The following is a 12,694-nucleotide window of genomic DNA, read 5'->3' on the forward strand; positions in this document are numbered from 1 at the left end:
TAAGACATAAAAGAATTCCCGAACAAATGGGAAAAAAAAAGGACTTCTGTTGGAAGACTCCGTATTTAAAAGTTGTCAGTACTCCTTATTTGTAAAATTAACTCGATCCCAATAAAAATGCCAACAGGATTTTTGGGAATTTGATAAGCTGATTCTAAATTTCACACGGCAGAAGGCATAAGTTAGAGTAGCCAGGAATATTCTGAAAAAGAGTAGTGCCGATGTGGCACTAACATATGTGAATGAGCTCAGAGCTGCCTGTCAAGGCACTGTTCTTAAGTTGCTCTCGTCCTGCAACCTCACTGCCTTTGCTCAGATCGTGGACCACACAGAGCACGATCCTGCCACAGGACCTTTGCTGAGACTTCTAGCTATTTGAATGATGTGTGTTGCACCTGCTTCTGTACCTCCTGCTATTTCTTTCTTTCTTTAATGTATTGAGAGCACACATTGTGTGAGGGAGAAGGACAGAGGGAGAAGGAGAGAGAGAATCTTAAGCAGGCTCCGTGCCCAGTGTGGAGCCCTGGGCGCTCAGGGCTCGATCTCATGACCCTGAGATCATGACCTGAGCTGATATCAAGAATTGGCGCTTAACCAACTGAGTCACCCAGGTGCCCCCTCTTGCCTATTTAATGCCTACTCAATCATCACTTCTTTAGGGAAATCTTTCCTTCCCTCTTCTCTGATCATATGTCAGTTTCCTTTGTTTTCCGCTTTCTTTCCTTGCTTTTATTTCAGTTTGTAATTATATAATCATCATTAAGGATGTCTGGTAAATGCTCTTTTTTCTTAGTAGGCTGTAAGCTCAGTGCCTGACCTTGAGTAAGTTTTCAGTAAATATGTGTTGGTGAATAATCTCCAGTCTGCTTGATTTAAAGGGTGATTTAAACCCAACAATTGTCCTCTAAACTCAATAATCAGGAGTCTGCCTGATGTGGGTCCCGTTCCAGTATCAGAGGTAATGAGATCTTAATGGGTTGTTTCTTTCACCCGTGCACATTTGGAGATGTAAATGCTTTTTGATAGTGTTCTGCATTAGAGGGTAACCTCCTAAAATGAAGGGCCATGCCTAAAATGGTCTTGCGTGCCTTTTAATATTATGTCCAGTGGGCACTATGTGTTCATAAGAAGGAGGTATGACGTTATGGAATGATTACATCACTTACTGAAAAAGGATGTTAGTCACTGAAAGAAAGAATCATAGCTATCGAAGAACTTATTTTCCTAATGAATTTTATGAAACCGTGTGCTGTACATATCTTGGTTGAAACCACTCATAAGTGACCAAAGGTCCTTATGTGGCCTATTTTAGAAAATACTGCTGTGGTGGTTATTGCTGTGGGTAAGTTACTTCTGAATATTAAGTGAGGCTGAACAGGATGTGGTTCTCTTATTAGATCCAGTTAAACATTTTATGCTTTCTCCCCAGAAGTACATACCTACCATCTTCTTGGATATGTTGTGATTGGCAAACACTGGCTGTTGCTAAGTGCACTGGAGGTTTTGTTTGGCATTTTGTGGATCGAAACACACGAGTCATGACAACACTTGTTACACAGTGAAGGGCTTTGAGATGACTTTTGCATTCATGAATATTTCCAAACAGTAGTCTTTGGCAGTTCAGCAGCTGGGCAGCCATAAGCCAGTTTTACTAGTGTGTCCTCTGAGGCCTCTTAGATAATTCCAGGAAACCCTCCTTTATGTGACCCCTTTCGTATTTCTTCAAAAATGAATGGCTCTCCTGTACGTCTTTCACAAAGACCACAGGCCCTGGAAACTTCACAGAGGTCGGCAGAGGTATCCATCCAAGCTCAGGAATAATTCTGAGTAAGACAGAAACAGAAGCAGAGGTTACAGACTATGACCCACAGGCCAAACCCATCAAATCTGCTCTGCAGATGTGTTTATTTGGATCACACGGTGTTTCTTTTTTAAACATTTAAATTAGTTGCCAAGTTGCAAAAACTGGGAATTTTTACTTCAAAAAGTCTGAATATATGACTTGCTTGAAAAATTGGAAAAAATTTGGCCACTTTGGGATCCACATTTCTGCACTGGCAGCCATCAGCGGAGCTGAGTCTCCACAGAGACTCCCCAGGCACTGCCGTGCGATCACCGATGTTCTGCGTTCATCTGAGTCACCATCGTGACCTTGAGATAGGCTGTGAGGTTGAGAATAAGTGGTATCGTGAATAATTACGAAGGGGACCGTCTTTTACTTTTAACTCACATGATCTCTTTGATAAACACATGGCACACTTTATTCAAAAGATGAGATGAATTGATGATTTTTGTTACCTGGAAACGTAAGGACAATGAAAACTCCCTCTTTGCTGTGGACCTTGTCACATCGCGTCTCTTCTGACAGTTCTTTGTGGACTCTATCAGTTCTGGAAAGAGGTCAAATAGCATTTGACTTGGGTGGAAGGAAGCCTTCTAAAGTGGCAAAGGCCAGTTCTTAAATGCCATCCTGGGGGAGCACATCATTCGTTCCTGGACTGCCTCCCGCCTCCTTCGGAATTTTGAGAATGAAATGATCTGGATGAGACACTTCCCTGGGCAGCATTTTCGAGATGTTTGGACCACAAAGAATGCTCTGTGTTTAATCTTGTTTTTTTACAGCTGCACAGAAAAGACTGTTTAAAACTCTTCTTTATATTTTGTCTTTTGGGGGAACCCTGTCAGGAAATTTACAACCGTCTCTTGGAAGTCCCGGTCACTAGGGAGCAGTTACACCACTATCGGAATGTGGCCGAAAGTGCTCGAAGTGACCTTGCTGCAACTTTGGTCAAATTTGAATGTGCTCAGTCTGAGGTAAGATTATGCATCTTCATGACTCAGAAGTGGGCCATTTTAGTTTCTTATTGGGTGAAGCAGAGTGTAGAGGTGATTAGAAATAGGCTAGGATGGGCTGCTTGGGTGGCTCAGTCAAGAGCGTCTGACTCTTGACTTTGGCTCAGGTCATGATCTCATGGTTTGTGGGATCGAGTCCCATGTTAGGCTCTGTGCTGACAGCGTGGAGCCTGCTAAGGATTCTGTCTCTCCTTCCCTCTCCGCCCCCATGCCCCTGCTTGTGCATGCTCTCTCTCTCTCTCTCTCTCTCTCTCTCTCAAAATAAATAAAAGAAACTTTAAGAAACAGGAAGGGGGGGATATAGCTTTACAACTTTCGGCGAAGGTTATACTTATTCCGTTATGGTGCACCTACTCCCCTTGTAGAGAATTCCTGAAAGGTTATGCATTTGCCGTGGTGCAAAGCGAGGTGACATGGGCTGCATTCTGGATGTCAGAGGGGCTTCACAGCCTTGAGAGACTTGGGGACACCTGATGGCTCTGGTTGAAGCTGCCTTGGCTTTGGGGCATTTTTGGCATCTTACTGAATATGTTCCTTTAATGTGGACTGTTTGCAATCTGGAGCTCTTAGGATGGAATTCTGGATTCCTGGGATAGTGGTAGTTCTGACTGGCTGGGGAGATTCTAGGATGATGATTGGGATCCATCTACCCTCCTGGCTGAATCTGGTCGATTTTGGAGTTTCTTGAGAGAGTCTCTCTAGGTCCATTCTGTTCACAGCCTGGTGGCCCTGAGGGAGTCTTAGGCTTGCCTGGGAGATAACTAGTGTTTTCACTAGGCTGCTGGGACCCCACCGAGAGAAGGTTTGATACCTTGTATGTGTGTGAAAAATTGTATGCATGTATACTCCCGGTTCCAAATCAGTACATGCATTCATAAAGTTTTCTTATGGGGGGGCCTGACATCCTATTCAGTATTTTGATGGCACAGAATTCATAAGTTAAAATGTTTCTTTTGTATACATCTTGTAAGGATTTTTCTTTTCTTCCATATTTTTCTTGGAAATGTTATTATTATTATTATTATTATTTTATTGCCCACAATAAGGATCTAGAAGGCAAGTGGAAGAAATACAGTGATATGTCAAATAGTCTGTATCTACTTAGGAACCACTTGTGGCCATGAAATTACAAGTATTTTAAGTTTCTTGTTTCATTGTCTGTCAGCAGCAATAGCAGCAACACAGATTTAGAAAATGAATTACCATTGCAAAATATTTTATTGCTTTTGCAAAAAAACACCACAAATGTCTCTTGAGTGGCACTGAATCACCCCCAAGACATTGCCCCAATGGTTTTGAAAGAGACATAGCATGAAGTCCATTCTTTAGGCATAATTTCTCATCTGGTGATACAGATGCAAATAGGAAAAAAAGAAAATAAAAGTTGGATTAGGTCATGTACAAATGTGTGAGATTTGAAATTATGGTTTTGGGTTTCTTTATTTTTTTAAATTAAAAAAATTTGTTTAATGTTTACTTATATTTGAGAGAGAGAGGTAGAGCACAAGCAGGGGAGGGGCAGAGGGAGAGGGACACACAGAATTTGAAGCAGGCTCCAGGCTCCTAGCTGTCCGCACAGAGCCCGACATGGGGGGCTCGAACTCAGGAACCGTGAGATCATGACCTGAGCCAAAGTCAGATGCTTAACTGAGCCACCCTGGCGCCCCATGGTTTTGGGTTTCTTAGAGGTACTTCGAACTTACGCCACTGAAATCCTTTTCCTCCTTTTATGGGTTTTCTATGTTAGCTTCGAGACCTCCGATCCAAGATGCTTTCGAAAGAAGCCTCCTGTCAAGCGTTGAAAGCTGAAATGGAGAATTACAAAGAAAATCATGCTAGAAAATCATCTCTCCTCACCTCTCTGAGACACAGAGTTCAGGAGCTGGAAGAAGAATCAGCAGCACTTGCCACTTCTAAAATTAGAACCGAAATCACAGCTCACACTGCAATCAAGGAGAACCAGGAGTTGAAGAAGAAAGTTGCGGAACTAGACGAGAACTTACAGTAAGGGTATTTCGATGTATTTGTTAGTTGAGTTAGCGTTAAAATACTAGCTTCTGATAGCAGGACACACGCTTGAAGGTCCTGGTGTTTTGCCTTCTTTGGCCCTGAAACTCAATTTGAAGAAGAAAAACGTTACTGACCTCAAATGTCTTTGGAGTCTTGAAAATTTTTCTCAAGCTCATTTCTCAATGTTACCAGGAACCTTGACAAACAAGGCCTTGTCCTAAGCATGTTTATGTCCAATTGATTAGGGCTGCAAATGCCTGTATACATAATTTGGAAGATTTTCTGTAAGTAGAGGTTTAACCAGAGGTGGTGGAATACACAGAGAGGGAGGTGTTTATTCGGAAGCTGGCTGTAAAAATACCCCAGAAGCCCAGACCACTCCAGACCACCCCGAACACTCCTCATTAGATTTTATTGCCAGTTTATGCAGAGAACTCATGAAATCTGGGTTTTCCACACTTAGTTCTGGCAAAAGGTAATTATTGAGACAAAACTGGGAACTAGTTGTTCCTAAAATATACTCTTAAAATTCTATGTGTCATAACTTAAATAACTTTAATAATAGGATACTTGATATTTATTTTACTTATTCCATCTTTGAAAAAGAACCCCAACACTGGGGCACCTGGGTGGCTTAGTCGGTTGAGCGTCCGACTTCGGCTCAGGTCATGATCTCACAGTCTGTGGGTTCAAGCCCCGTGTCGGGCTCTGTGCTGACAGCTGAGAGCCTGGAGCCTGCCTCAGATTCTGTGTCTCACTCTCTCTCTCTGTCCCTCCCCTGCTCGCACTCTGTCTCTGTCTCTCAAAAATAAACATTAAAAAAAAAAAAAAAAACCCAACACTTCCAACTCTTGTCCTCTTTTTGTCCTTCTGCTTACAGGAAAACTCCTTCCAATGTGTGTATAGACTCACCGTCTCCAGTTCTCCTCCTCTCCTCTCTTGGGTCTGCTCCGCTGACACCTCTCACTAAGGTGACCAGTGACTGTATGTTACAGATTAAATGATCAGTCTGTATCTTACTTGACCCACCAGTACATCGGTCACAGTTGGTCTTTCTCCTTGAACCACTTTCTTCTTCTGACTGCCAGGATACTACACATGGCTGCTTTGTACCTGTCCTCTCTAGCTGCCCTGCTGTAGTCCCTTTTATTTTTCCCATCTCATCTCATCGACTTCCAAAGACTGGAGTGCCCCGGGACTCAGTCCTCGAATCTCTTCTGGTTTCTATCTAAATTCGCTCTCTTGGTGATCTTGTGTCATGACGTTAAGATGATCTAAATGCTAGTGACTCCCACATGTCTCTGTCTAGCCTAGATCTCTTCTCAGAGTCAAGACCCACATATTTTACTACCTACTGAGCATCCCCATGTGGATGTCCAACAGGCATCTCAAACCTAACATGGCTGAAACGAAACTCTTGCTATTTCCACAGAATCCTCCTGCTCTTTTCCTTGTCTCCTTTAGTGATAATTCCATTCTTCTAGTCCGTCAGGCCAACAGTCTTGGTAATCATCCTCAGTCCTCTTGCTTTTTCACACTCCATGTCTGATCCTTCAATAGGTTCCATCATCCCTGCCTTCAAAATAAATCTAAATTTTGAGTACTTCCCATTGCTGCCCTAATTGCCAGTCACCTGATTCAAGCGACTACCATCTCTCTCCTGGATTTTTGTAGTAGCCTCCTAAGTGATTTTCCTGCTTCCACCTGTGCCCTTCGTAGCCAGAGTGATCCTATAAAAACATTCAAATTAGATCTTTTCGGTCCTATGCTCAGAATCCTCAATGACTTCTCACTCAGGGTAAAGACAAAGGATATTCTATGACCTAGAAGGCTCATCCTGACCTGGTTTTGCTTCCATTCTCTCTCTTATTCTTTCCATCTTCGCTGTCCTTTGAACATAACAGGTATGATCCTACCTCAGGACTTTTGCACTTGCTAATCCCTTTGCCTGGAAAGCTCTTCCCCCAAGCATTTGCATGGCTACCCCTCTGCTCCTTTTAGATCTTCACTCAGAAGTCACCTTCTTATGAGGTCTTCCATGAGTGACCACATCTAAAATTTTACCCTGCTCCCCCCAAATATTTCTCACCCCCGTTCCTGCTTAATTTCTTCTCTCCAGCTTTTTAAATAACATAGTATCTATTTTACATACATTAATTTTGGTGATTGTCCATCTTCCCAACTAGAACATAAGCTCCATGAGGGCAAAGATGTTCATCTGTTTTATTTACTACTATGTCTTGAGTATCTTTAATAGGGCTTGGTCCATAGTAAGTACCCAATCAATATTTACTAAATAAATGAGTAATAAAATGATATGTAATAAAAATATTTTTTTAATATAGAAGATTGCCAAAAATATTAAAATTACTCAAGACCTTATGATTCTCCAAGAGTTTATACTTAACATTTTGGTGGACAGGTTTTCATATAGTTGTACATAAATTATATCATGTAATGAACTATTTCTTACTGAATAATATATTGTAGATATTTTAAAAAGGCATTCATTATATCATTTTTAATAGCCCATGATACCCATTGCCCATACTTTTTAAAAAATTTTTTTTTTCAACGTTTTTTAATTTATTTTTGGGACAGAGAGAGAGACAGAGCATGAACGGGGGAGGGGCAGAGAGAGAGGGAGACACAGAATCGGAAACAGGCTCCAGGCTCCAAGCCATCAGCCCAGAGCCTGACGCGGGGCTCGAACTCACGGACTGCGAGATCGTGACCTGGCTGAAGTCGGACGCTTAACCGACTGCGCCACCCAGGCGCCCCACCTATTGCCCATACTTAACCAGTTCTCTTTGCTATTTCCTGTAGGCACGTAGGTTAGTTCTACTCAAAAAATTATTATAAACCAAGATGCAATAAATATTCATGTGCATTCATATTTTCACATTTATGTGATTATGTCCTTAGGGTAGATTCCTGGAACTTTGTTGGGTCAAAGTGAAATGCGAATAGAAGTGGAAATAGTTCAGCAACCCTTAGGATTGAGAAACAAGATTGAAATCTTGGAGAGAATGTGTGGAATCATACATGTAAATCCATCAGAATCATAGCATTAAGTGTGCCTTTCATGAGTCAGAGAGATGACTAAATATTACCTTTTAAATGCTGAAAATAAGAACCTAGAGATATACTTATGTTGGTCTTTTATTGTTATACATTTTTCTAAATAGAAATTTGATATGATTTTGAGTATATGCAATTACATGCTTTGTTAATCTTTGAATAGAGTGAAAGAATTTGCAGTAAACACTCAACATGGTAAAAAGGGAAAGCAATAATCATGTTTATTATCTAGGGTACTGAAAAAATGATACCAAATTACTGAAATGATTCTAATTTGTCTTTAAAGTATGTCTATTTTTTTAATGGTCTCTTAGTCTCTAACATTTAAAGCATTAGAAATAGACTATACTATTTCAGCAAACCTATCTGAGATTTGAAATGAAATATTCATAGCAGAGCATAATCAACTGATTTTCCTTGACTGGCCCATATCAGTACTCTTTAAAAACTCTGGATGTGTGAAAACTAATAATAGTCTTTGCTGGTGATTTAACATCTCTTTTTTCTAGAGGGGGAACATCCCCTGCTCCTGATATATTTTTTATTATAGTTATGCTTGGCCATGGACCAGGGAATGCCCTAACTAACCCTTATAGATCACTGTGTAATGTCTGAAAATAAAACAAAGGATGATGCACTAGAAGAAAAATAGCAGCGGGGTGTTTGGGTGGCTCAGTCGGTTAAGCATCCGACTTTGGCTCAGGTCATGATCTCAAGGTTTGTGAGTTCGAGCCCCACATCTGGCTCTGTGCTGACAGCTCAGAGCCTGGAGCCTGCTTTGGATTCTGGCTCTCTCTCTCTCTCTCTCTCTCTCTCTCTCTCTGTCCCTCCCCCACTCACGCTCTCTCTCTGTCTCTCAAAAATAAATAAACATAAAAAATTAAAAAAAAGGAAATATAGCAGCACTGTCCTTTTTACTCATGAAAACCCAAAGGAGACCCATGACTATATATATCCATGTGTGATCTAGAGATTTGTTGCTGCTTCTGCAAATCCTAAATGGTGGAGGACAAGAGGCAGAGAGTCTGTTTCCTTTGCTGTTACCAGATCTAAGATGCCGTGAAGATTTTTCTACATTTCTGCAAAGCGTAGATACCCAGGATGTTTTTCACTTTTCTCCTTCCCTTATGGGGCTTGCATGACAACGATGTGCTCTGTGTCTGGGAAACTGTATTGTGTTGAAAATGGTGATAGGATATAGAGAACTTAAGTTTCGAACTTTGTTTAATGAATGATCTCTTGTATGGCGTTAAAACTTGACTTATTTGTTAATTTGCCCTATAGAAAGTGTTTAAAGGAAAATGAGGAGAATAAGAAGCAAGTCTCAAAGAATTGCAGGAGACATGAAGAATTTCTAGCTCAACTTTGTGACTGCTTAGATCCGGACAAGAAGAATGAAAAGGCGTCAGATGAAGATTTAATTCTAAAGGTGTTTGTATGCACATGAAAAAGAAGATAAATGTAGCAGTCATTCTGACATGTGCCATGAAAGGAAACGTTGTGGTAGAGTGTGGGGGTGATAGGAGAATGGAACAGTAGCCCAAGTACAGCATTACTTGACTGTGTGACCTGAGATAAACCTTAATCACCTCTCTGACTCAATTCCACAGTCCTTTCTAACATTATTTGGGATTACTTGCCCTCCACAAAGGATTAATTGTTTTGTCTAAAATATGTTCAGGTTGCCAAATACGATTAATTATTCATTTTAACAATGTATTTTGGGGGAGAGTATTTTTAGTTACAGACAGAAACACACACACACACACACACACACACAACCAAAACCAACTGTGTCATTTTTGGGATACTTCTTGAGTAGAAGGTTAAGATTAGTTCTAAAGTACTTTTTAAATTTTTGTTGAAATCAAATAATAAAAATCCTACTTTAATAGTAGGTTATGAGTAAGATTAAATTAGTTCTATCAAGTGAATAATTCACTTGGCACATAGTGATTGATTAGGGCACCTGAAAGTGTTGGGGCTCTCGCCATATCTTTGCTCATTTCACACCTTACATATCCTTGCTTCCTCACAGATTTCCTTGCAGCCAATCTTTTTTCATTAAAATTGAGGTGTAATTGACATGCAATATTATATTAGTTCCAGATGTACAGCCTAATGATTCGATACTTATATACATTGTGAAATGATCACCATAGTAAATCTAGTCCCCATCTGTCACCAGAAAAAGTTACAGAAATTTTATTATTTTTTTCTTGTGATGAGAACTTTCAAGATCTGCTTGCCTGCAGTTTTCAAATATGTACTAAATACCATTGACTGTAGTCACCTTACTTCACCCCACATCTCTATGACCTATTCATTTCACAGCTGGAAGTCTGTACCTCTCACTCCCTTTTACCCATTTCACCATCCCCCCAATCCCCTCCCCGTTGGTAACAACCATTCTGTTCTCCATATACATGAGCCTTTTTGTTTTGTTTGTTCATGTGTTCTGTTTTTTAGATTCCACATGTAACTGAAATCAGAGTATTTGTCTTTCTCTGACTTATTTCACTTAGTATAATACGCTCTAAGTCCATCCATGCTGTCACAAATGGCAAAATTTCATTCTCTTTTATGGCTGAGTAGTAGTCTATTATATATACTAGAATTATTATTATATTATATGATATATAATATTATACATTTATATAGTCTCACATCTTTATTCATCTGTTGATGGACACTTAGGTTGTTTCCCTCTCTTGGTTATTGTAAATAATGCTTCAGTGTACATATGGGTACATATATGTTTTTAAATAGTGTTTTTATTTTGGGGGGATAAATACTGAGAAGTGGAATCCTAGGTCATACGGTAAATCTATTTTTAATTTTTTGAGGAACCTCCAGACTGTTTTTCCACAGTGACTGCACCAATTTACATGCCCACCCATAGTGCACAAGTGTTCCTTTTTCTCCACATCCTCACCAATAGTTATTTTTTATCGTTTTGATATTAGCCATTCTGATGGATATAAAGTGAAATCTCATTGTGCCTTTGATTTGTATTCCCTGGATAATTCATGACGTTGAACATCTTTTCATGTGTCTGATGGTCATCTTCGGAAAAATGGCTATTCAGGTCCTCTGCCCATTTAAAGATATTTCTTTTTACATTTTTAAATTTATTTTTGAGAGAGAGAGGCAGAACACAAGTGGAGGAGGGGCAGAGAGAGAGGGAGACACAGAATCCAAGGCAGGCTCCAGGCTCTTGAGCTGTCAGCACAGAGCCGGATGTGGGGCTCGAACCCAGGAACCATGAATTCATGACCTGAGCTGAAGTCAGTTGCTTAACCGACTGAGCCACCCAGGCACCCCATCTGCCCACTTTTTAAAATTAAGTTTATTTATTTTTTACAGAGAGCACACGTGGGCATAAGCAGGGGAGGGGCTGAGAGAGAGGGAGACAGAGAATCCCAAGCAGGCTCCTCGCTATCAGTGCAGAGCCTGACTTAGGGCTCTGACCCACAGACCATGAGATCATGACCTGAGCCAAAACCAAGAGTCGGACACTTAACCGACTGACACCCCCAGGTGCCCGCATGCTGCCAGTCTTAAAGACCATACCTCAAAGTTGTAGGAATAAGCTCCCCAACTGCACTGGCTGACAGCTGCAGAATAATCTTATTTTCCTTCGGGAAGTGTTCCTCTTCACCGATGGGTTTCGATAGTCCAGGCCTAGAGTCCACCCGATGAGCTCCAGGGTGCTGGGCACATCTCTTCCCCCTCCCGGTTGCTCACCTGTGACCGGGAGCCTGGATGTCAAAGTCCCCTGTGCAGGGTCATTTGGGGGATTATTTTTAAAGCCAAGTGATAGGGAGAAGCAAAGAGAATGAAAAAACTCCTTCTTTCATGACCCCCTTTCCTCACATCAGAGACTGTCTCCAGGTGCTAATCCGGGTGTCGGTGCTGCATTCATTATGCCTTATGATTTTCTGTTTTCCAGATGCTTTGACATGTGGGGCCTTGCTGACCCGGGAGAGACTGTCTCCCGGGGTTAACCAGTTCCTCGTAAAAGAGGCTCCTGGGAGCATGGTTTTCCTGTGCAAACCAACCACTCCCACATCCCAGCCCTTCGCTCTCTCAGGCTCTACCCTCTGGGCCACTGCCCCCCTTCCCTAATCACCACGGGGGTGGGCACCAGACAAGTGGGGACCCCTGCGCTCCTGCAGTTATTCAAACTAGCCAATCCCAAGCCTGCGTACCCCACCTTGCTCATTCCTTCCTGTGGAAACTGCCACAAAGACTTGCCCCTGTTTTCTGTTGCTTCTCTGTGTCTCCTGACTGACCTGGCTGTTCCCCGTGTGGCCTCGTGTGGTGTGGCCTGCCCCCTCTTCTTGAGCACTGAGTAACAGACTCTTTTTCAGCGGCAGCTCTCTCCGGATCTGTTGGCCTCAGCATACCCGAAGAGTGGTAGAAACTGTATTTTAAAACACATATTGGGATCCTAGGGCTTTAGCATCCCCAATACGTGAGCAGGTATTTAAAAAAGAAAATCACTGGTCAAGGTGCACAAAGGTTGCTGTTTTGATCAACACTCACGAGGTGTTCCCCTGAGAAGTGGGACAAAAGCACTCCTTCGGTTTCAAAGCTGTGTCCTCACTTTTATTTTTCTTTTATTTATTTATTTTGGCTTTTAAAGTTTATGTATTTATTTGCACACACACATGTGGGGGAGGGGCAGAGAGAAGGAGAGCCAGAATCCCAAGCAGTCTCTGCACCATCAGCGCAGAGCCTGATGTGA

The 12,694-nt window shown here is 41.6% G+C and overlaps 1 protein-coding gene across 1 annotated transcript in view; it reads left to right on the forward strand.

The window, feature by feature from the left end:
• Positions 1–12,694, forward strand: part of CCDC170 (coiled-coil domain containing 170) — a 100,271-nt gene that overhangs the window by 36,754 nt on the left and 50,823 nt on the right. The window contains exons 3-5 of the mRNA XM_042940424.1: positions 2,686–2,814; positions 4,601–4,857; positions 9,229–9,373. Coding sequence (XP_042796358.1) covers positions 2,686–2,814; positions 4,601–4,857; positions 9,229–9,373 — 531 coding nt within the window. The remainder of the gene's footprint in view (positions 1–2,685; positions 2,815–4,600; positions 4,858–9,228; positions 9,374–12,694) is intronic.

Source organism: Panthera leo, chromosome B2 (genome assembly GCF_018350215.1).
Source record: "Panthera leo isolate Ple1 chromosome B2, P.leo_Ple1_pat1.1, whole genome shotgun sequence".
Classification (NCBI taxonomy): Eukaryota; Metazoa; Chordata; class Mammalia; order Carnivora; family Felidae; genus Panthera; species Panthera leo.